The sequence below is a fragment of the Aedes aegypti genome, chromosome 2 (genome assembly GCF_002204515.2).
Source record: "Aedes aegypti strain LVP_AGWG chromosome 2, AaegL5.0 Primary Assembly, whole genome shotgun sequence".
Taxonomy (NCBI): domain Eukaryota; kingdom Metazoa; phylum Arthropoda; class Insecta; order Diptera; family Culicidae; genus Aedes; species Aedes aegypti.
Genome location: NC_035108.1, coordinates 224,392,819 through 224,418,485, shown reverse-complemented (window position 1 = coordinate 224,418,485; position 25,667 = coordinate 224,392,819). Strand labels below are relative to the sequence as shown.

General features: G+C 34.3%; 1 protein-coding gene across 3 annotated transcripts in view; it reads right to left on the bottom strand.

Moving 5' to 3' along the window:
* LOC5572905 (ankyrin repeat domain-containing protein SOWAHA) overlaps positions 1-25,667 on the bottom strand; it is a 408,139-nt gene that overhangs the window by 324,054 nt on the left and 58,418 nt on the right. For all 3 annotated transcript variants that reach the window (XR_002500339.1, XM_021844137.1, XM_021844138.1), the window contains exons 3-4: positions 25,353-25,385; positions 3,883-3,987 (exon numbers count right to left, since the gene is read on the bottom strand). Coding sequence is in view for 2 of the 3 variants with exons in the window: in XM_021844137.1 (XP_021699829.1) it covers positions 3,883-3,987; positions 25,353-25,385 (138 nt within the window). In the remaining variant the exon portion in view is untranslated. The remainder of the gene's footprint in view (positions 1-3,882; positions 3,988-25,352; positions 25,386-25,667) is intronic.

The window sequence follows — 25,667 nt, the reverse complement described above, 5'->3', positions numbered from 1 at the left end:
TCTGACATGTCCACCATCCATTTGCCGCGTGACCATTTGCCTAAGTGTGCGTTTCCGATGCCATCATTCGGCTTCGGATTGGTTGTGCAATTGTGTGGGTCGGGTGTAAACATTTAGATTGCTCGAATTTTCAAGTCCAATGTGCTCGATTTCATTTGACGGGTTTGCCCGTCTACGCTTAGGAGGCGAATCTTACCATCAATAGGTGGATTTAGCACCTAATACGCTAGGAGGGAAATCCGCCATCCGATTTATTTTGGGTGTACACACGAAATATGAAACAAAGTGTTTTCAAACTGCAAGAAAACTCTAGCTTGCCAACGACGATCAAGGCAGACTTGATGAAAATCGCTAGTTTATTTTGCTGTGTACCGTTTTGACTCATATTCCGAACACTTAAGGCCAGCAGTGACTTCAAATGCATCTGATAGGCATAAATTAGCTGATATTAGTGAAAATTTCAATTTCTTCGCTAAGTCTAACTGTTAGCTGTTGGGTGTGCCGATAAAATTGTTTATTTTAGCTTACGTAGTATTGTTTGTACGCAAAAGTATGGAACACCATTTTGATTCAAATGCCGAACACTGTGTTCATTCTGTCTCATATTCCGAACACCTTGATTCACATTCCGAACAGCACGAATAAATCGTATTCGAATGAATAATTTCGCAAATAAATTTACCTGAGCTAGTTCTACCGGTCTCAAACTAGAGAATCATCACTACTCCAGAGATATAAAATAGATTGGAAGACGTTTAAATTGTAATTTGATGACATATTTCAGCGAAACATTTCAACCACATCGTCATACAAAAACCAAGTGTTCGGAATATGAGTCTGATCGGAATTTGAGACAAAACGGTACCTTTGATTTTTCCGGACATTTTTTTTATTGGAAAAGTAAAAAGATGCGTATTCCAATACTTAATATTTAATAGGAATAAAAGGGGCTCTCGTGCCATTACTATTGAATAAGCATGAATTGATTCTAATTCGATTTTGTCACCTTTGGTGAAATGCAACAATATGTTCTGGTCAATTACGCGCTTTTACAATTTGAATGCTCCTCACAGCTCCTAAACATCAATACTGTGCATTTATAGGATGAAAATGTGTATTATCCTGACAAAACTGCAATTTTCTTTTCAAATTTGTAAAATATCTTGTCTAAGAAAATTATTCCGTTATTGTCACGGTTCCGTTTTTGTCAACTGAAAACTGCCGATCATGTTGATAAAAACGGAACATACCTGTATCAGAAAAATACATTTTCATTTTATCACGCTCGGTATATCACGCCAAAACAAATTGGATCCGTGATATGATCGAGAAATTACTATACTCAGATTTCATAACAAGTAATTGTGTCTCCTGCGTAATTCTGAGTTTCTGAAAACAAATTTTCACATATTAAAAAATCTCTACAGAACAAACCAAAAAAATATTACAAATCGAAAGATGATATCGTTTACGTTCACCGTACAGTTCAGACCAAGACAAGTGCAGATTCGTTGTTGCCGTAGAGGATGGTTTTCAGCATGGGGAACAAGTATAAATGTCGATGACGATCAATGTTGTCACTGGTCGGTCGTACACCAAAGCCCACCCCAGCACAACGACAAGAACGTCAATGGTTCAGAGGAAATTTCAAAATTTTATGCATCCTTTCGGTATAAATTTTTCGGCTGAGGCTCGAAATTATGTGTGATGAGAATAAATTTTCATTTTCAATGGGCTTTTGTTTGTTTTGCCATCACCATTGATGTCGTCGCCAAAGTCGTCACCCAAAGTCCCCGAATGGATGTCGTTCCAACCCATCAAAATAATGGCCGTCGTCGATGGCACACTGTCGTTATTCTGTAGAAACGATTTTGCCCAGTTCTGACAGTCCATGGTGAAAGATTCCGTCAATTGCAGCCGCCGACGCCGAAGTGGTGCTCTTTTAGTGGTGGTCGGTGTAGTTTCAACAGCCTTTGATACCACCCAGATGGATTAGGTGGTGGGGCTAAAGTGGCCTCCAAGCTCATAAAAGACAAAAGAAGAGCCACCAGTCGTCATTCATCGTTGGTTGTCGTCTCTCCGTCATTCATCGTCGTCGCCAGTCGTCAGCGGCTGGATGCTAGCTGTCAAGGGGTTTCGCCTCTCAATTTACGAACGTAATTACAGGCATTTTTTAAATTGGAAATGGTTGAAGGTTGATATACACATGACACGACAGCTGGGATCGATTTAGTGGCTTTCGTTAAGTTGTAGTGCATAGCAAAATTTCAGATTTTGGCAAAAAGTTTTTTTTAATTGTATTACACTATGAATCCCAAATTTCAAACAATAAACAGTTTCTCACAGATCGAAAACTAGTGTTTTCGTTGAAATTTAGCGTAACATAATTTGTGTACCATCCCTATCAGTCCTACTTAAATACCTATCGATTAATTTTTGTTTCTTGGTCGCACCCGTACTCTCGAGTTTATGTTTTTGAATCGTTGGTGGAAGTAAAATTTCGTTAGCGATGGTAATTCTGCTTGGAAACCGTCTTGAAAACACAAAAGAAAAGGTTTTTTAAATACTGAATGTATTCGACCACGAACATTAACGTGTTTAACTAAGAATTGTAAAGTCATCTATGTTCATGATAATGTGGTATTTTATAAAAGATACATCGTCTAGCGCAACTTTAAGATTAATAGGTAAGGCTATCATTATCTTCGTTTGGCACTCAGTACGATTTACGAGATATCAACTAGACAAATACAACTGTACATGTGTTAATAAAAATCTCACTTAATTGAATGAAGCGATTTATGGAACGGAATTGTGAATTATTGTTCAACTAACAGCAGATTCGATCACAAGGCTATCGGACATTCGATTGCTATGCTAAATTGATAAACGTACACCAATCGGCGAGGGTAGCATACTGTCTCTCTGAGGCATAGTCAGCGATGGCTGGCAGTATCATTGATCAGGGTAAATTATTTCCGTTCCCCTCACGTTGCATACTGGAGGCTCGCCAAATTGCACCCACTCTGCACATATGTGAGCGAGTGAGAGGAAATGGTCGCATTTCCTACCTTTCAAAAGCGATGGGCAATAACAATAAAACAATAAACCGAAACTTAAATTTATGAATGAAATTTAGCCATATATATTATCGAAAACAAACGTATAAATTTTATAGAAGAAGTGGAAAATAGCGCAGAGCCGTCGATAGGGTAGTTTAAACGGTTTCTAGGTTCCACAAAAGCAGAACTTAGATCTAGAGACAGTATATTGACCAAACAGTTTTAATTAATTAACTATGACCAATAATTTCGGCAGCAGCCAAATCCACCGATTTAAATAAACCTCTACTGCCCATAAAAGCATAACTGTCCCATATGGAATTAGTAGGCATTGAGAAAATAGCGATCAAAGTTTAAATTTTGTCTTCTTATACAAATTTTCATAATTATCTAGTACATTTCTGCATGTCATATTTATTTGGCATCACCGCACAGATAACTCATTATGCTTCTATTGAACAGCAAAAAAATATAAGTTCAGACACAATTCGCGTTTTTCAGTTGCTATTTGGATTCGAAGTTCATATAGAGACTGTTATGTCTTTATTGTTCAATATGGGACTGCACTAACATCATATTTTTCCACAACATTTTCAAACAAAATGTGTAAATTTTCATATACGGCGTAAAGTATATGATAAAAAATGGATGTTGCGATGAAAAAAGGTGTTGGTTCGAAAATCAATATGGGACAGTTATGCTTTTATGGGCAGTCTAGTGCCTACCGAAAATGTACGATGCAACTCATTGGACGTACCAGACCGGTGTCTTTCGGTAAATTAATTGTATTTGTAAAAGCGTATTGGAAAATTGCACTCACCTGCAACTTGACCAGATTGGGATAGTCAGTAGAGAGTTTTGCCAGCTCCTGGTAGTTTGCGTTGGCTGCAGCGATCAACCATTCCTTGGCCTTCGGATGCTGAAGCTGAAAAAGGGTGAAAAATAATCAATCGATAAAATGTGTGATGGGGTACAATTTGTAGGAAGTCTGTGGGATTGGAATCGAAATTTGTTTGTCATATGTCTCGGCAAGCTAAATTGCTTGAAAAGTTTTCAATAAGTTTGAGAATTTTGCACCTTAATAGACAACCGTGCTAAAAAAAATTGTACATATACTTGCATGACAGTTTGACAGTACAAATTTCGGAATGCAATTCCAACATTGCCAGAAACGCCACTAGTGTGTAGTGACTACGACTTGATCCCTGGCACTCGGATGATGATTAGCCGCCCCTCACATGGGGAACAGACGCTAGTGCGAGTCATTCGGGGGTGGGACATTTCGCATAAGGACGTTTTGCAATGAAAACCTAGACAACCGCGTTGAAAATTTGATCAACTGATTGCATGCTGATGTTCCATCGTTAAAATTTTTAGCTCAGAGCTGTTGTTTGGTCTCTAGACTAGTGCTCTTGAAAATGTGTTGTTTAGCTTTGTTTTATAATCATCTTAAGTACGTAGCATAAAACTAATAGTGTGACGTACTTTATGGTGACCCCTTATCACGTTGACCATAAATCTATGAATGAAATAGATTTGCTGCAGGCGGAGGGCTGGGGTTGGTCAGAATAAGTTAGTCAAACTGGGAAGACGGGGAGACCAAAATTGACTATACTCAGACTACGTGGCTTATGAACGGCCTGTATGTATAAAATAAATAGATCTTTGCTCAACAAGTATTATGATTGATAGATATTAGTTGAAAAAACAAAGCTTATGCTTTTATTGCTTAAAAGAGACATTATGTTAAAATTCAATAAATGATTAACTGAATAGTTTATCCACATCACCAGGTGACCACCAGTCGGCATATAAACCTATCTGTCGGCTATATGTGGAATGTGGAAGTGTTCAACCGAATAGAAAATCGGACGCGAAAATTTTTTTACTGCTGTCAAATTGAAAAAAAAAACAAATCTTTCCGGTTTTAATATCTAATAATATTAGAAAACAATTGTTATGTTCAAAAAAGTGAAAAAGTGATAGTGGAAAAATTGACGAATGGAAGTGATTTCGTTGACTCGTGTTCTAGGTACTGAAAATCAAATGGTTTTTGGCTGTCTCATGCTTTGCAACGAACCGTCCGGAATTTACATGCAACACAGGATTTCAGAGAACCAATCCGGTGAGTTTGTTCCAGTTTGATACTTTTTCTTTTGTAAGTTTTAGGGACCGTATTTTTTGTGCGTTGAGGAACTCCGGTCGTTTCTTGAACGAAAAATATTTTTTCGGGGTTAGATATTTTTGTTCGGTTCGCGTGTTCTGTTCGGGCGGGTGTTACGCAGCTTACAATGGGTTGTAAGTGCTTTTTTAACCGTTCGATGACCCTGGAGATATCGATTCTGCTTTTTGTATAATTCTGAGCAGAAAAACATAGTGTGTTGTCCTCACTGTTTAGTTCAAACGCGCTTCCTTTCTTTTTTCGATTATCCTAGAAACTGTACCATCGGTCCTTTTTTATCGGTATTTTTTTTACGGTCCGCTTTGTTTGTGTAACGCGCATTATTATCATTTTTTTTTACAGACGATGACCCTGGAGGGATCGGTTTTGTTCTTTACTGGGTATTGAGCAAAAAAAATATTACCGCATAATCAAAAATCATTACTCCAAATACTATTTATACAATAAATAAACTGTTGCTTTCTCTTTTGATAGCCGGAATTCAAAAGACTAAATAATTACCACCTAATCACAATTGCTCTGGGTCCATCGCTAGCTTTTCAGGCGAATCCTGACGTGACCTTATACCCCTCCCAACCCCCACCTCCGTAGCACTTATGAGGGCGTCGCTGAGTCGGTGGCCTCTCATTAAGTAAGTGCTACATCAACATATTCTTCCCCTATCCTAAGTTACGGTAAAGATGGGCGTGGCCGGGAATAGCAATATTCATGCTTTTAATATTCTTGTTTATGATTAGAACAAGGTATACTCCCCTGCCTTGTTCCTGAAAGCAGTCAGGATGAGATTATTAAAAAGAAACATGACTGTTGCTAGTATCCAATCTACGAAGTATACCGTAACTACGCTAACGCTAACGCTAACGCTAATGTGGAAGTGTTCAACCGAATAGGTAGAATTCAAGTACTCATTGAAGCCCTGTCCCGTGAACAGAGCGCTTTAGGCTTAGGTGACTTAGATGATATCTAGAACTAGTTGTTTTGCAATCGTGAACTTGTGAAATTTCAGTTCTGAGAAGATCCCCTGAGGCCCGCGATTTGCAACGCGATTACACTGAAGCATAGTGGTAAATACATGGTGCATATTTTAGAGAGGCAAACTGAGCTTTCAAAAAGAAACAGTCAGAACGGGCATTTTTCGGTAACGTATGCCAAAGTATGAGCCCATAGGATGACGTCGACACCCGGGTAAAGGTGAATAAGAAAATAATGGTAAAATAAGAACAAATTTTGCAATCATATCTAGTTTAACCATTGTTATGTTATTAATATATGACATAAATATCTCATCAATAGCCAAACATACAATCATAGCAAAACTTGTCATTGGTATGTTATCCTTAAAAGTCATGTAATAACTAAACAAAATATACTATCATGGTAAAATTTGTTATTTGTGCAAAAATACTAAAAAAATATTAAATATCTAAAGAATAACAAACATCGCCATCACAGTAAAATATGTCATTATTTTGATATTTGAAAACTTTATTTGAGTAATTCATGAGAACAAAAAAATAATATCTAATTTCACAATTCGTATGATATTCATTGAAGATTTAAAAAGCAAATGTTTTTTGCAGGAAAGCAAAAAGTTTATTTTTAATCATGCTAAATTTAGATATTAAAGTCAAAGAACTAAAATTACCATTATTTTGATCTACTCGTGAATAGCTTATTTAGTTATGATTTTGTTACAGTCATACCTCGATATAACGTAACCTCTATATAACGTAACCTCTTTATAACGTAACTCGATATAACGTAATTTTTACCTCGATATAACGTAACTTTTTTTGGCTCCCATTTATTTTACCAATTTTTATTGAAAACTTGATTTATGAACTACAATAAACATTTTTCAAGATTCAAACACCAACCAATACTAAATCAGAGCAATCCAAGCGTCCACTATCACTGGACACAGTCATACATCGATACCGAGGAAACTAACATTTTTTAACTTAAATCATTGCGACAGTGATCTCCCAGGAATTCCACTAGTTAATCCTCCTTATATTCATGTATAAAAACTTCTGAGATATTCTTCCGAAATGATTCCAGCGATTCCACCACATTTTTTTTTTTTATTTTTTCAGAGCGATTTCAGAAATTCCTTCAAGAGCTTCTAGTATCATTTGATCCGTATTGACTTAACGGATTCCTGTCCCAAGGATTCGAAGACTTCTATCAGAAAATTGTATTTGCATACCTCCAGGATTTTTGCCAGAATATGTCCACATTATTAGGATTAAATTATTTTACGGATTCCTGTGAAATCTCAACAGCTGAACAGTTCGGTGAAATGAATCATCGGAGTACGGTAAATTTTTACATTATTCGGTAAAAAATCACCGTAATCCGTTAAATTCCGACGAAATACGGTGTTTTATTTCTCCGTACTGTTCAGCTGTTGAGATTACGGTGAAATTCACCGATTTTCGGTAAAACGAGTTTAGTGTGCAAGAACTGTTTCCAAAGCATTCCGGATTCTAGGAATTTTAAATTCAAGGATTTTAAATTTCTCACATAGTTTCTTGTTCAAATATATCTATGAATTCTTCTATACCTTTGATCAAGAATTTTACCAAGTAATTTCCCCAGGAGAGGATTCAACTATAAATTCTTCAAACCATTCCGCATACGATACCTCAACTTTTTGGAGTATAGAGATTCATAAATCATTCCAGGAATTTTTCTTGAATTCCAGCGACCCTTTCAAAGAACTATCTAGTAATAATTCTTGGAATGCTCTAGAATTATTCTAAAAACTCGTACTCGTACTCGTAGGTATTCATCCAAAAACCTAAAAAACAATCTTCTTGGAATAACTTCAGCAATTTTATTATAAATTTATGCAGTACATTCTCCAAATATTCATACAAGAACCAACTGACATTTCTTCAGGGGTTCAATGTGGAACGAAATCCTGCATTGCGAGGAATTTCTTAAGAGAATTTTTTAGGATTTTTTCAGTGGGTTCTCCATGTAATCTTTAAAGTTTTCATTTAGATATTTTTCTACGGATATTCTGTATTACAAAAATAAATTCGGGAATTCGTCCAAAACTAATCAAGTTCCAAAGATCCCCCAGAGAATTCTCCTAGAATAATGTCGATAATCCCACAACGAATTCGTTCAGCAACTTTTCTGAAACGAAAATGCCTGCTAGGTCAATAACATCAATTTCAGATCAATTTTCTTATAAAACTATACATGTTGAACGAAATTTAGATACAACAATATTTTGCTTCGATATAACGTAACCTCGATATAACGTAACGAAAATAAAAATCGAGTTACGTTATATCGAGGTATTACTGTATCAATATCTAAATAATAACATATTTTGTTATTGACGGTTGACTATATTTTTGCTATTATTTTGTTATTACAATGGCAAAATATGATATTATTTAGTTTTTATGCCATATAAACTTAGTTATTATTTTTGTTATTTTATCTCGTATTTCAAACAAACAAAGAACAAATTTCGCTATTTAGACATTCTATTTTAATGGTAAATTTTGTTATTCTTTTGCAATTCTCCTCAACCCGGGCAGGGTGACAATGGCTAATATAGATGCACGTACTATACTGCCATGAATGGGGCAAGTGGATCATTTGGCGCAAATTTTCAAGTCCCTCGTACTCAATACATAACAATTAGAAAAATCGAAATAAATGACGATTTGAAGAATATTAGTCCCATATTTGTTATCAACAGAAAAAAGTTTGAATAACATTATTTACGTTAGCTGTACATAACAGTGCAGTTGACGATTGATTTTTCTGTATCCACTTACCCCACGGTACCTTATATTTTTCTCGTAAAAATGTCGTAGTGAAAAGCAAATTGTGAAAGTTACATTAAGATTTGAACATTTTCCAATCCGGTAGATTTTTTTGAATATTCGTATAGAAAACTTCGAAGCCCATTTTCTCAATGCCTACTTTTTACAGATGGGACTGACTTGCGATTCACGGCAGTATAGTGATCACTAGCGGAGCTAGGCGCCTGTGTTTGGGGGGGCACTTCAGAAAAATGGCGCATGTGATTCGACGATGGCGTACATAGTGAGAGTTCATATAACACATTATTTGGCGCCTAGGAATAAGTGAATTGAACATATCTTAACCATGCATGATTTTTTTGGCGGCAGAAGATTGAATTTTTTTATGACTATTTCGGGGATGGGATTCGATCCCAGGTCCTCGGCGTGAGAGGCGTGTGTTCTAACCACTACACCAGGTCCGTCCCCCGATGATCGACTTCTATTATTTATTTCTCAAACACTAAACAATCGACTAACAAAAGCACGATAAAATTCTATAGTATTCTTATGAATAATATTCTATCAAAATACGTTGAATTTGATTAGCAAACATTAAAGTGCTCGTTATCTCTCAAATAAACTTAGTTTTTATCGAAACAGTTATTTTTTTAGTGGAACAGTGCATTGTATTTTTTTTCGGAAAAGGTATGTAAGCTTTCCAACAGTTTTTCAAGTAACATTGGTCACTTAACAACTTATTTAGCTGAAATATATTCCAAAGTGGCCAAATTTTGTCGACTACATTTTTTGATTCATAAATTAAACATTTTGTTTAAGTTTTGTCTCGATGTAAATAAGATAAGCTTTATTGATTCATCCAGGCCTGTTGAGATTTCTATAAATTTTGATAAATGATTTCTCTGTGAATTTCCACAGGATTCAAATAGGTGATTCTTCTGATAAATTCCACAGGATATCATCAAAAACTTCTACTTGAAGGTTAAACATCCAGAATCTCAATATGATTGCTAAAATTTACAATTCCTGACTTCTGTAGAGCTACGTAACTGGTCATCTAATATTATCCACAAAAAAGGGAATAGCACTGCTGACTTTTTTTGTTTTGTGCGTTAAACATCTTAGAACATCTTACGGTCGTCTTGATGACAAAACGATTAACTTTAAAATTTCTTTTGGAATTTTCCAAGCCATCCTTGAGTTAGACGAAACAGAAAGTTTTCCAGATTTTTTAATCAATTTCATCCATAAGGAGTTTGTTCGTAATTTCGTTTGTAATATTATCGAGGATTTGTATCGTTTTTATTTCTAACGATATTCCATGAATTTTGACCACCACATAAAAGGTCATCCCTTGAATAATCTCCAAAATACATGCCTTCAAAATTTTCTCAGTAGGTTTTTTTCAATAATTCTTTCAAGAATAACTCAATGCTTGATCCAGGAACTTTCAATGTTTTTTAAATGATTAACAAATTTCTCCTGAAATTCTCAATTTCTTTCAAGAATATTTCGTAAAATTCTCACACAAATTTCCCAAGTAATAGTCGCAACTGTTTTTACATTCTTTTCTATTCATTAATTTATATTCGTCAAGAAGAATACATAGTTTTCAGCAGAGACGAATTTGCAAATGACCTGTTCAAGTTCATATTCTTGGCCATTGTAGTTCATAGTATGCTTTGCAGAAATCACAAAAATATGCAAACACGTGATCAGTTTTATGGTGCAAATCCAGCATGCTTGATTGTGTGATTTTGAACTTAGGTACCATTTATATAGAAATGTTACAGTTCCCTGCTCATATTTTATTCTGAACACGCTGCAAATTGTGTCCTGTTTAAAAGCCAAGCTCATGTGCTGTTCAAAATGCATCCGTGGTTTTCAGTGTTCTTCCGAGGGTTTATTTGAATGTTGAACTCTTTACGGAACAATATACATAATAAGGGGTTTTGAAAACATAATTTCAAGCTATTTAGTGGGACATTTATAAATAAATGAAAATCGGATTAAGTATAATACCATGTAATTCCACTACATTTTATATCATTTAAAAGATTCGCGTACTTGTAAGGCCACAGTTTGGGTCAAAATACGCGTATTTGTCAAAGGATTCAATTTCTAATGGAATTAAATGGTATAATATAAAATTCAGGTGTTATTTATTTATGTTTTAGTGGCTTTAAAATGAGCAGATTGTATGTTTCAACACAATCTCTGTTTAATTGGAAGCAGAAAACAGAATGACAATTTAGACAAAGCAAGAATTTGAATTATTTTTGATTCCATAAACAATGTTATTTAAAAAAGATAACTCAATAACTATTTTTTTTTTCATTTTAAACAATTATTTATGTTTATGCAACGTTTTCAAAAATATTTATATGATAGTTAAAACTAGCAGTAGAAAAAAGGTCCATTGAAACTATAACTTCTATATATACTATCATTGACAAAAACGTCTAGTTCCAGAGTAAATACTTGCGGTTTTCAATATTCCATGGATGTTTTTTTATTGTTCTTATTTGCTAGTTTTTCAATTCAATTTAACAATGCAATATTTGTTAATGGTCAAATTATGAACGCAGTGGTCAATTCAATAATTCAATTAGTTTTAATGCATTTATTTTGGCGAATGAAGATTTACATCGTGATGGCTCAGTCTGTGATTATTTTTAACTTGCAGTATACATCCAGCTCAATAATCTCAATCCATGTTGCAATCTTGCTAAAACTCTTGAATAAATTTCCTCTACAATTTGATAAATTCTAACATCAATCCTGCTGGTAAAACTAATATTCATCGAAAAAAATTTCATCAGATTCTTCGAATACTACTCCTTGCTATTTCTTCAAAGATATCGTTTGGGAATTTCCTTACATTTCACTGGTTCTGTAGCAACATTTTCACAAATTTGTAAGAGAATGTTCTAGAGAAATCCTTTGGAGATTTTCCAGGTTTCCTTTTTATGACGATTTATGTTTAATTTTCATAGATCGTAGATAGGAACTTATTTAACACTTATTTCAGATACTCCTTCAGCAATTCGTCCAAGGACAAAAATTAGTTCTGTGTTTACTAACAAAGTTCTTTAAATTCATTAGGTCACAAACTTTACTGTAAATTATTCATGAGTTCCACTATCATTTCCTCCAGAGAATGTTTCAGAATCTCATTCTGGGATTCTTTATGAAGTTTTTTTTAGAATATGTACTTTTTTTCGAAAAAAAACCTTCTGGATTTTACTGTTGTATTTTAAAGATTGATTTATAACATACTGTTCGGTTTACTTTCTAATATTTATAATATGAATTTGGAAAATCTATCATCTATTCCTATATGTTGATGTATATAATTTAAAGCTATAAGAAATTTCAACCTCCTTTGATTTTGAATACTATGCCGTCCTCTCGGTAAGGCGTTACACATAAAAGACATACATTTAATAATTCTGTGGAATTTTTTTCTGCGGTTTCCCTAAGAATTTGTTTTAAGTTTTAAAATTACACCAAGGATCCGCCTAAAAATGTATCCAGGATTTGTTCTTGGGAACTCTGCAGGAGTTTCTGGAGGTACACCGCATGAATTTATGAAAGAACTCCATCGAAATTCCTGTAGGAACTCTTCCAGAATTCCTGGAGAAACTTCGCAAGAATTACTGAAGGAACTCTCAGTGCGCATCGTACCTTCGTGCTGTGCGTACACGAATTCTCTCTGCTCTTGGAAGTTTTCTTAAAAACTACCTAAAGCAATAAATCAGTACTTTTCAGTGCTACAAAAACAGTACTTTTCAGTGCTAAAATTAAAAACGGTACTCTTCAGTGCTACTAAAACAGTACTTTTCAGTACTATTTTTCTACTATTGATCCCTTTACGATCCTTGTTTGGACCCGTGCCTTCGATTTTTCGTTGGACCCGTTGGCGAAAGCTAGCGGTGGTAATCCTTCTTGGACACCGTCTTGGGAAAAAACCTTTCGAAGGTCACGTCTTCTTTCGTTTATTAATTAAACATGGTATCAACAACAAACAAAAGGAAGGGTGAATCTCTGAATTCACTACTTCCTTCCAAAAAAGTGGGTTTTAAAAATGTCACTACACGTGGCAAGAATGGAAGAAAGGACGTTTCTCCGGAATGCGAACTTTCTTCCAAGGGTGAAATGAATAATTGTATCGAAATGAGCAATCAGTTCGATGCTCTAGACAAATTTTCCGAACACCAAATCGAAGCAGCCTCTAGCCCAAGCTCTTTGATTCAAGTGAGGAAGCAAAGAGTGCCGCCTATCGTGGTCAGTTGTTCCGAATTTGGGGGATTTAGGCAGGAGATCTTGAACTCCATTAGGGGAATCAAGGTTTCCTTCCAAATCGCAAAGAAAGGAGACTGTCGCGTTTTGCCGGAAACTCTTAAAGATCGTGAGCTTCTTCTCAAACATCTTGAAGAGAAGAAGCACATTTTTTTTACTTATGACGACAAAACTGAACGTTTGTTCAAAGTTGTCTTGAAAGGTCTCTCAAGTGACTATAAATCACCTGAAGAGATCAAAAATGGAATAAATGATTTACTTGGATTTTCCCCAGTCCAAGTAATCATTATGAAAAAGAGAACCCAATCTGGCATTGTTCGGAAAGGGCTTTCTCAAGAATTTTATTTAGTTCACTTTAACAAAAAAGAACTAAATAATATTAAAGCTTTAGAAAAAGCAAAACTTTTGTTTGATGTCCGTGTGACATGGGAAGATTTCCAGAAACCTGGAGGAAATTACCAGAACCCCACTCAGTGCCGTCGGTGCCAAAAGTGGGGTCATGGTACAAAAAATTGTCGCATGGATGCTATATGCATGATTTGCGGAGGTTCTTCTCACGCCAAAGACGTCTGTCCAGTGAAGGAAGATACCACCAAATTCATATGTTGTAATTGCGGGGCTAACCATAAGTCCAATTTTTGGAATTGTCCTTCACGCAAAAAGGTCATTGAGGCTCGTACCAGGCAGATGAAAGATAATATCCGTTACGATAACGGTCGTTTCCGGAATTTGCCTGGTAGAGTATCGAACAATGCTCATTTTTCAGTTAACGATCGCTTGATCATGAATCATACCCATCAGGAAGATCATAATCATGCTCATTCACAAACAAATTTTAATCCGTCGGGTAGCCATTCGAATCTTTCTATTTCGAATGTATCTACCCACGGTAAATCCTTTGCCGATATCGTAGCAGGAAATTCGAACTCCTCCCCTGTTCGATCCATGGGTACCCATTCCACTTGTTTCAAATCAAATGGAAAAAACCCTACCGCCACAGGTAACTCCGCTTCTTCGTCTACCGGAAATTCCAATGGGAAATCACATGACATGTCTGCCTCTGATTTTAATTTTCTAACTGAACAATTGAATCTAATGATTGATGCAATGTTCAAAGCCACCACTATGACTGAAGCAGTCCAAGTAGGTGTAAAATTTACAAATCAAATTGTTATTGGATTACGTTTTTCTAATGGATCCAAATAATAATTTAAATATTTTAAATTGGAATGCTCGTTCTCTGAATGGTAAAGAGGACGAGCTGTTTAATTTTCTTACGGTTAATAACGTGCATATAGCAGTTATTACCGAAACGTATTTAAAACCTGGATCTAAACTCAAAAGAGATCCTAACTTTTTTGTTTATCGTAACGATCGACTTGATGGGGCATGTGGGGGAGTTGCAATCATCATTCATAGGCGTATAAAACATCAACTGTTTTCATCATTTGAAACTAAAGTTTTTGAAACTTTAGGTGTTTCTGTTGAAACACAGTTTGGTAAATATACTTTCATAGCTGCCTATTTGCCTTTTCAATGCTCTGGGCAGCAAGTTAATTTGCTCCAAACTGACTTGCGTAAATTGACTCGCAATAAGTCAACATTTTTTGTCATTGGTGACTTTAATGCCAAACATCGGTCATGGAATAATTCTCAAAGTAATTCCAATGGCAGAATTTTATTTGATGAGTGCTCTTCAGGATATTTCTCAATTCAATACCCTGATAGCCCCACATGTTTTTCCTCTTCTAGAAATCCATCGACGATTGATTTGGTCTTAACCGACTCTAGTCATCTTTGTAGCCAACTGATTACTCATGCTGATTTTGATTCTGATCATGTCCCTGTTACATTTCAAATATCCCAAGAAGCGACTCTCAATCCTATCAGCTCCACTTTCAATTATTTACGAGCCGACTGGAATATATATAAAACGTATGTTGACTCCAATCTTGATGTTAACATTTCTTTAGAAACTAAACTTGATATTGACAATGCTCTTGAAACTTTAACAAATTCCATTGTTGAAGCCCGGAGCATTGCAATTCCAAAATGTGAAGTAAAATTTGAATCCGTGATTATAGACGATGATCTTAAACTCTTGATCCGTCTTAAAAACGTGAGGAGAAGGCAATTTCAACGCACTCGCGATCCTGCTATGAAAATTATATGGCAGGATTTGCAGAAAGAAATCAAGAAACGTTTTGCTCAATTAAGAAACAAAAATTTTGAAAATAAAATTTCTCAATTGGACCCTGGCTCTAAGCCCTTTTGGAAATTATCTAAAATCTTGAAAAAACCTCAGAAGCCAATACCGGCATTGAAAGAGGAAAACAAATTATTACTAACTAATTGCGAAAAAGCTCAAAAACTTGCTATGCAGTTTGAAAGTGCGCACAATTTTAATTTAGGACTTACTAGTCCAATTGAAAATGAAGTTACTCAGGAGTTCGAAAATATTCTCAATCAAGAGAACGTTTTCGAAAATGCCTGGGAGACTGATTTGGAAGAAGTGAGAACTATTATTAAAAAATTCAAAAACATGAAAGCTCCTGGCGATGATGGAATTTTCTACATCCTCATCAAGAAACTTCCAGAAAGTAGCTTATCATTTTTAGTTGATATATTTAACAAATGTTTTCAATTAGCATATTTTCCTGACAAATGGAAAAATGCTAAGGTTGTTCCAATTTTAAAACCAGACAAAAATCCTGCAGAAGCTTCTAGCTATCGTCCAATCAGTTTGGTTTCCTCCATCAGTAAACTTTTTGAAAAGGTTATTTTGAACAGAATGATGGCCCACATCAACGAAAATTCAATTTTTGCCAATGAACAGTTCGGATTCCGCCATGGACATTCGACCACTCATCAACTTTTACGTGTAACAAATTTGATTCGTTCCAACAAATCTGAAGGCTATTCTACTGGTCTTGCTCTTCTAGACATAGAAAAAGCATTCGACAGTGTTTGGCATGAAGGTTTGATTGTAAAATTAAAAAACTTTAATTTTCCAACATACATTGTTAGAATAATTCAAAGTTATCTGTCAAATCGTACACTTCAGGTTAATTATCAGAACTCCAGATCTGAAAGACTTACTGTAAGAGCTGGTGTTCCTCAAGGCAGCATTTTGGGACCAATATTATACAATATTTTCACATCTGACTTACCTGAGCTACCTCAGGGATGTCAAAAATCTTTGTTTGCGGATGACACAGGCCTCTCCGCCAAAGGACGAAGCCTGCGTGTCATCTGTAGTCGATTGCAAAAAAGTTTGGATATTTTTTCTTCATACTTGCAAAAATGGAAGATTTCTCCTAATGCTTCCAAAACTCAACTAATAATATTCCCACATAAACCAAAAGCTCTTTATTTGAAACCTTCAAGTAGACATGTTGTCACGATGAGAGGGGTTCCAATAAATTGGTCAGATGAAGTTAAGTATCTAGGGCTCATGCTAGATAAGAATTTAACTTTCAAAAATCACATTGAGGGCATTCAAGCCAAATGTAATAAATATGTAAAATGTCTCTATCCCCTTATTAATAGAAAATCAAAACTTTGTCTTAAGAACAAGCTGTTGATATTCAAACAAATTTTCAGGCCAGCCATGTTGTATGCTGTACCAATATGGACTAGCTGTTGTAATACCAGGAAGAAAGCTCTGCAGAGAATTCAAAATAAAATTTTGAAAATGATTCTGAGGCTTCCTCCCTGGTATAGTACCAATGAGTTACATAGAATATCCAATGTTGAAACATTGGAACAAATGTCAAATACAATCATTAATAATTTCAGGCAAAAATCGTTACAATCTTCTATTGCCACGATTAATGCGTTATATGTTTAGGTTAAGTTAGGTTAAGTATATTCAAAGCGTTTTTTTTCTCTTATAAGCAGGTGAAATCAACTCACCTGTAAAAAAAACTGAACTGCTACGGCAAATGAAATGTAATATGTTGTTAACAAAATGTTAATTAAATCTTAAATTTGTTTTACCAAATTAGGATGATAGTGTTGTCAAATAACACAGAACACCTAGATATAAGAAATGAATGTAATGTTTGGAATGATACTAATAAAGAAATTAAAAAAAAAAAAAAAAAAAAAAAACAAAAAAAAACAAAAAAAAAAACTGAAGGAACTCTACAGGTTCTTGATTCATTTTACGCACCACGATATTTTCATACTATGAATAAAACAAGTATTGCCCTTGATTGCCGACATACAAAAGATTAAATTAAATACACTTTAACAATAAATGCTCTGGGTTCGTCGTTAAATTTTCAGACAAATGCTGATCTAATATCTCTACCAATACCCACCACCGTAGCACTGTCCAACTATATCAAGTAACGGTAAAGATGCGTGGCCGAGAATAGCGAAGTTCATCGTTTTGGTATTCTTGTTTAAGATTGGATCAAATTTCACTCCCCAGTCTTGTTCCATATATTAATTGTATATCTAGGATCTTTAATCTACCTTCTACATTCTCGATGAAAAAGGAATGATTGAAGTATAAGATATTGATATTTCTAAAGAAAAAACACTTCACCTGATAAGTGCCAAAAATAGCACCAAACGAAATACCCAACATAATTCTTCACAAAATCTGTGTAAAACATATTTTTGCGTGTTTCTACTACGTGATCAATTACATTTTTATTGGCTTTGTTTATGTAATGACATTATAGCTAAAACTACAAATTTTTACATCGTATCTCATCATATAGACTATTTGAAAATGAATTTGGGTTGACAGTTGGGAAATCCAAACCACCATATAGTTGAAAACAATAAATTTGAGTCAAGCTGAACAACCTAAAACTATATTCTATTTTGAGTTACAACTTAATTTTTAGTTTGGGGTCATACCTAAAACAAACATAAATAAACTTTATTTTTTCTGTTAAAATTCGATGCCATTTTGAAGACATGACAAGTTTCTTAATATATCTGTGTTGACTCAAATTTCAAATTGTTCTAATATTTTAAGTACTATATTTTTTATACTGAAATGGTTTTCACTTCCATTCAATAGTAAAAAATAGTTAAGTAGATGAAAAACTAAATTAAGTACTATACCATTTAATTCCACTAGAGTTTGTATCTTTTGATATATACGCGTATTTGTCGAAGGATACAAACTCTAGTGGAATTAAATGGTATGGTACTAAATTCGGGTTTTCATCTACTTCTAGATATTCCTCTAAACAGCTCAAAGATTTATTTTCAAAAAATAGTTGTTTTTCACAGTATTCATTCAATATAGAAGTGACTTAAATTTCCGAAAATATTTGTTTAGGATAATTTTTTTAGATGTGGTTCATAGTACTGGCGTAACATCTTTAAGTGAGGTAACACTGAATGGTAGAATGATATAATAATCTGATCGAACTTTCATAACTCACATGAATTTCAGGAACGATATGAACCAGGGAGTAGATTTTTTTACTTAAAATGGAATCACCGGAGTCGGTTTAGTCATGCACATGTTTCTGTTTTTTTTTTTTTTTTTATCAAAAAACACTTAGACAATTTCTTACTTTTCAAGCATCTTCGGTGTTTTTTTTGTGATCTTAAGGAGGCAGGATGAGTCATTCATTTGTGAATTTAAAAACCTGTTTTTTCGTTCAAAATCATGAAAATTTATATGAAATTGTGTTCACTGGATTCTATTCTCCAATCGAAACACAGTGAACACATGTTTATCCAATTAATTTTAGTTTTGAACGTTAAGGAAGCAGGATCTGTCATTGATTTCGGAATTTTCAAAAGCAGTTTTGTCGTACAAAAGCAAGGAAATTTACACAAGAATGTGCTCATTGTATTTTATTCTCCAACAAAAATACAGACGATGACGGATTCTTGAACGTTGCTAGAAAATTGTAAGAGTTGCAAGAATTTCATCTAATTATTCTCACTAAATAGAGTAAAGTGGGGCAAAAGTTCGAGTGGGGCAAGAGTTTCTTTTTAAGATTTCTAGCTCAATTAAAAACAAAACTTATAAATGTCATGGTGGCTCGAATACTATTCAAGAAAAAGACTTTCACTCCAAATATCATAAAAATCGATTGAGATTTGGAAAAGTTATGCCTATTTGTTGTTTTTCGACGATAATAGTGTAATTTTTGGTCAAACTTTCGTTGCATGGAATCAATTGAAGAATAAATCTTTTTCAACATTTTATGTAAGGGCGTTTCTAAGCCTATCATAAGGATGCTTTGAGGTGTATTAGTTTTTGCATAAATGTTTGGAAACAAATTTTAGCCCATAGTGGGGCAAAAGTTCGAATCAGCGGGGCTAAAGTTCGACCCATGTATAAACTCACTGAAAAATTTGCAAATTGCCTAAAATCCACATATTGTCTTCAAATCAAGCAAAATTTGTCGGATCTTGCGAAAAATGTCACCAAAATGTTACAATTCCACTTAGTTTTGCAAAAAACTGCTATTTTTGAGTATATTAAAATTAACCCTGTTTTGGGTAATTTTTTGATGAAAATTTAGTGTGTACTTTTCGGCAAACTTAAGTTTACGGCTGGTGTAAAGTATGCCTGTCATAAAAGTATCGATATTGTGTGTTTTAGCCAGCGAACTTTTGCCCCACACTAGATTCGAACTCTTGCCCCACCGGTGGGGCAAAACTTCGTTTAAGACAATCAATTTTGAAATTGTTATAACTAAAAATGGGTAAATATTTTGACACAAGTTTGTTCAGCAAAATTATAGCCAATATGTTGAAGGTTCACTGTATGGTATTTGTTATGTTTCAACTGCTATTGTTTTCCTGGAAACTTTGATTATATCACTAAGGTCGAACTTTTGCCCCACTTTACTCTACCATAAATTTAATTTTAAATATTTTACTCAACATATCCGCATATTCTGTATATGAGTGATAGATTTAATCAAGAACAAAATCTATTTTAAAAATTTTAATATATATATTAATGAAGAATACTTTATGTAGTACCAATTTTTGTAAAACAACACTTGCTTGAAACATATTAGACTTGCATTATTGGCTTTAGGTGATAAAATGTTTTTTAGTATCAAAATCCGATCAATTTTTACTCGGATAAGGAGCAATTATAAGCTATAGAAAGTTAGAAAAACATTTAAACTTTATTTTTTAACAATTTACGATAAATGTACGAATTCCTATGATTTAAACTTGTGCATCGAACCCATCCAATTGCATAAAAACGGCACATAATTTCACTCAATGTTACCAACTTGTGATGGTTGCGTAAAAATGAAACTAACGTTCTGTTATGATCTTAAGCATATAGTCAGTTCAAAAATAGTTACTGCAAATATGTTGAGTCTAAAAATACAATTGAAATTCTTCTTCTCCTTGATATACAAATGTTTTTTATTTTAGAATATTTATTTAAACATATAGGTTCAAAACATAGAAGATCGTTCATTTAGAACGATAACTAATCATAATCATCAAGTAATTAGGACCTCTCTTAATAGCATTTAAGATCAACATCAACCATTTTTAAATTAGAATTTAAGATTAACATCACACAATATTGTCAGCTAGGAAAGTTATTCAAATTTCGCTATTTTTTTAAATTTGCTATAAAAGATAAAATGCTTGAAATACAAGCAATCATGAAAATGAATTTTTTTTGTTCAAAATCTGAAGTATAGTTGAATGGTAACACACTGTTCTTCGTGAGAGATCCATTCATTCAATATTAACCCGCATTAAAATACACTTTGAATGTTTCTCATTAAATATAATTCAGAAAAAGTTTTCATTTTTTTTTTAGATTTAAAACAATGGGTTGATCAAATATTTGATGATTTCTAGTTAACATTACGTCAATATTCTTAAATAATATTTCAACTAGAACTTGTGTCGTGCTTGAGAAGCAGTCTATTGCTTATAGGTCAAATTCATAGTTGATCGAGAAATTTATCGTTATAATCTAAAGATGTCCGTCAAGCAAGTAGCTACGTTTTCAACTTCAAATAATCCAATCCACAGATTATATCCTCCAGAAGATCTACACTCCCGTGCATAAGTTTGGGTTCAACCTCTAAAAAACATACAAAAGTGTTCAGTCCATATCTCTGGGATTACACGTCCAATTGAAACTTTCTAAGCCGCATTCGAAAGGCAAAGAGTTATTCTTACATCGTATGTATTTTTCCAAAAACATTTTTTGAATTTTGTGTACTAATTTTTTACTCAAAGTTGTGACATTTTTCAAAAACACACTGAAAAAACATAGCTAATTTCCTCAGCATTGGATCGACTAAAATTTTAAAACAATGTGTCATTAGAATCGTAATCTTATATTCTTTGAAGGGCGCATACGGAAAAATCTGAACACTATTTAAAATCAATGAAAGAGTCATTCAAGTCATCATGCAAAAGTTTGGGTTCACCCCTCAATATGATGCAAATCGTGCAAAAGTTTGGGTTCACCTGAGCCGCACGCATATATTTTTTGTCAATATCTCTGCCATTTTTCAACCGATTTTAATATGTAAAAGCTTTTTCACACGCAAATAATGGCGCGTACATGATTGGTTTGAGATTTCACAGATTTTCCGTGTTTTAAGTAATTTCAGGTGAACCCATACTTTTGCACGATGACTTGATTGACTGTTTCATTGATTTTCAATAGTTTTCAGATTTATCCGCAAAAAAATCGTAAGCGCCCTTCAAAGAATATAAGATTACGATTCTAATGACACATTGTTTTAAAATTTTAGTCGATCCAATGCTGAGGAAATTAGCTATGTTTTTTCAGTGTGTTTTTTGAAAAATGTCACAACTTTAAGTAAAAAATTAGTATACAAAATTCAAAAAATGTTTTTGGAAAAATACATACGATGTAAGAATAACTCTTTGCCTTTCGAAGAGAGTTTCAATTGGACATGTAATCCCAGAGATATGGACGAACACTTTTGTAGGTTTTTTATGCACGGGAGTGTATATAAATGAGACGCAATTTATTGTTTGCACACCTGCTGCAAACATTGCTCAATACAATAGTAGATTCAACAAAATCAAGGAATTATTTTTACAAATTATAGATGCAACTTAAATTTTCAAACGAATGTTTTGGTTATTCCTGGAATCCACATTTTTCTCGCAATGCGTTTTATAAAAATTAAATTTCATCAGTTTGTTAGAAATACTAGTTTTACATCAATTTGAAGAAGTTAACTTAAATTTATGTTTAAGCAGTATTAAAATGTCTTTTCAAACTGTTGTCAAGTTTTGATCCTAGAATGTCAATCAATGAACCTTTCAGCAATAGTAAAATCAATCGGAATCTCATTTATCGTACACTCATAGACAATTAAGATTTTCAGAAGAAAAAAAGCCGAAACACAAAAATCTCATGGGGATTAATTTGGTGATAAAGGCGGCGCATCCGAGAAATTTTCAAATTTCATGTCGTTCCATGCCAAAAACTCGTTCCTAAATTTTCGGCACTGGGGGGTTAATCCTAAACCAACACCAACAACCTCCATCTCTGGGTATGCCAATGCACTTGGTCAAAGTTATGGTTCACTAACTTACATCTTGAAATTATGAAAAATTTACAAAAAAATCCGCGTTGTAGAATATATCTTCATGACAAAAAAAACACTTTAGATGTAGAAATAAAATATATGAATTTTGTTACATTTCAATGAAAATTATCTTTTCAAGATGCCTCTGATTTTAGCATTTGTAACAAATGTATGGCCTAGACTGAAGATGAGCAATTCAATCATGCTTTAAATAAAATTGTCTTTGGCGTCAACACAATATTTATAATCTCCAATATCATGGTTGTTTAAAAATACATGATCTGCCTTTAGATGCATGAATTCCAGTACTTAGTTGCAAAAAATGATTGATATTGAAGGTAAACTTTCCCCAAACATTTGCAAAAATAAAAATACAGAGTAACCTTTTAAAGTGAGGTTTTCGGGTTTGAATCGCTTGCCACAAACCTAATTATCTAATAAGAATCAGGATTGCAGAGCAGTACAATAATCAAAAACGCCTAAAGGTCGACTACTGTTAATGTTTGCAAGTATTATCAATAAAAAGTATGTTGTAATGTTCCAACCATCAACAAATAAAAAATGCTATTAGAAGAATACGTACCAACTGAAAATATCGAAATTCACCAATTAATCGCTATTTCAATAAGGCCAACAAAAGCCTAAACAATCTTATCAATATTTATATAATTAAACATAAGTTCAGTTCAGTTCAGTGCAGTGAAGTGATCAAAACTGAATATAAACGAATTTTTGATTTGGAGTTTGGGGGGGCACGTGCCCCCCCGTGCCCCCCTTTATCTACGCCAATGCAGCCTGATTGGTTTTTTTTGAAAATGTGTATTTGAGTAAGAGCACTTTGGCGTACATAGTGTAACTTCTGGCACCAAAACGAACTCATTTATGATTTTTATAATTTTTCTGGCGCCAATAGTGTAACTTCTGGCACCAAAACGAACTCATTTATGATTTTTATAATTTTTCTGGCGCCAATAGTGTAACTTTTGGCACCAAAACGGACTCATTTATGATTTTTATAATTTTTCTGGCGCCAATAGTGTAACTTCTGGCACCAAAACGGACTCATTAATGATTTTTATAATTTTTCTGGCGCCAATAGTGTAACTTCTGGCACCAAAACGGACTCATTTATGATTTTTATAATTTTTCTGGCGCCAATAGTGTAACTTCTGGCACCAAAACGGACTCATTAATGATTTTTATAATTTTTCTGGCGCCAATAATGTATTTTCTGTGCAGTGAAGTGATCAAAACTGAATATAAACGAATTTTTGATTTGGAGTTTGGGGGGGCACGTGCCCCCCCGTGCCCCCCTTTATCTACGCCAATGCAGCCTGATTGTTTTTTTTTGAAAATGTGTATTTGAGTAAGAGCACTTTGGCGTACATAGTGTAACTTCTGGCACCAAAACGAACTCATTTATGATTTTTATAATTTTTCTGGCGCCAATAGTGTAACTTCTGGCACCAAAACGAACTCATTTATGATTTTTATAATTTTTCTGGCGCCAATAGTGTAACTTCTGGCACCAAAACGGACTCATTTATGATTTTTATAATTTTTCTGGCGCCAATAGTGTAACTTCTGGCACCAAAACGGACTCATTAATGATTTTTATAATTTTTCTGGCGCCAATAATGTATTTTCTGTGCAGTGAAGTGATCAAAACTGAATATAAACGAATTTTTGATTTGGAGTTTGGGGGGGCACGTGCCCCCCCGTGCCCCCCTTTATCTACGCCAATGATAGTGATCCAGGAGAATCACGCCTTGAGCATATAACACCCCTGCCGTATGAGAAAATGAAGAAGATGGAGTGGCGAGGGTGACGAATAAAGAGTTGGTAAATGTCGCGAAATCAATTGCGTCAAATAAGACACCGGAACACGATGGTATCCCTAATGTCGCCTTAAAAGCGACAATCATCACAGAACTAAACATGTTCAGAATAGCAATGCAACGTTGCATAAATCATGAAATCTTCATGAATATATAGAAGATAGAAATGGGTGCTATTACCCAAGACTAGGAAACCATCAGGTGACCAGTCGGCATATAAACCTATCTGTCTGCTATATTCAATGTGGAAATTGTTGGAGAGGGTTATCCTCAACATACTAGCACCATATCTGAAAGGACAACCTATCTCAACAACCAGTTCGGATTCAGAGAAGTTTAATCTACTCTGGATGCAATTCAGTATGACGTCCAGATAGGTGGTGAGACCATTCCTCAAAAAAAGAGAGGCGTCCGTTGCTGTAGGCATCCCTTACTCTGTATGTGAATTTGAGCCCCACGCACTGCACCGCTTCAGATTTCCGGTACAGTTGTGTTGGCTTCTTAAAAGTTATTTTCATTTTATAATCGTTTATAAATCCATGAAGCATTACTTTTTTGATTGAAGAACAAAATGCAATTCACATTTTTTCATATTATTTTGATACAACTACAATTTTAATACAACTTACCAGGTTTTCCGTGCTCAGCGTATCGTCATAATTCTGGAAAAGATAAGAAAAGACAATTAATGGTGTATTAAAGTAATCATTAAAAAAAAACATGCATCAGTTACTTTAGAAGATATTGTACAAATTTTCCCTTTTTTTCAAATACGATACCCAAAGTTCTGTCGGACAAAATACAGGTCGGACTCGATTATCCGAAGACTCGATTATCCGGCGACTCGATAATCCGGGATTCGATTATCTGGAATTCCAGACTCGATTATCCGGAACAAGGATGGACAAGAAACGTCTCTAGTGACAAACAACATTCTAAGAGGG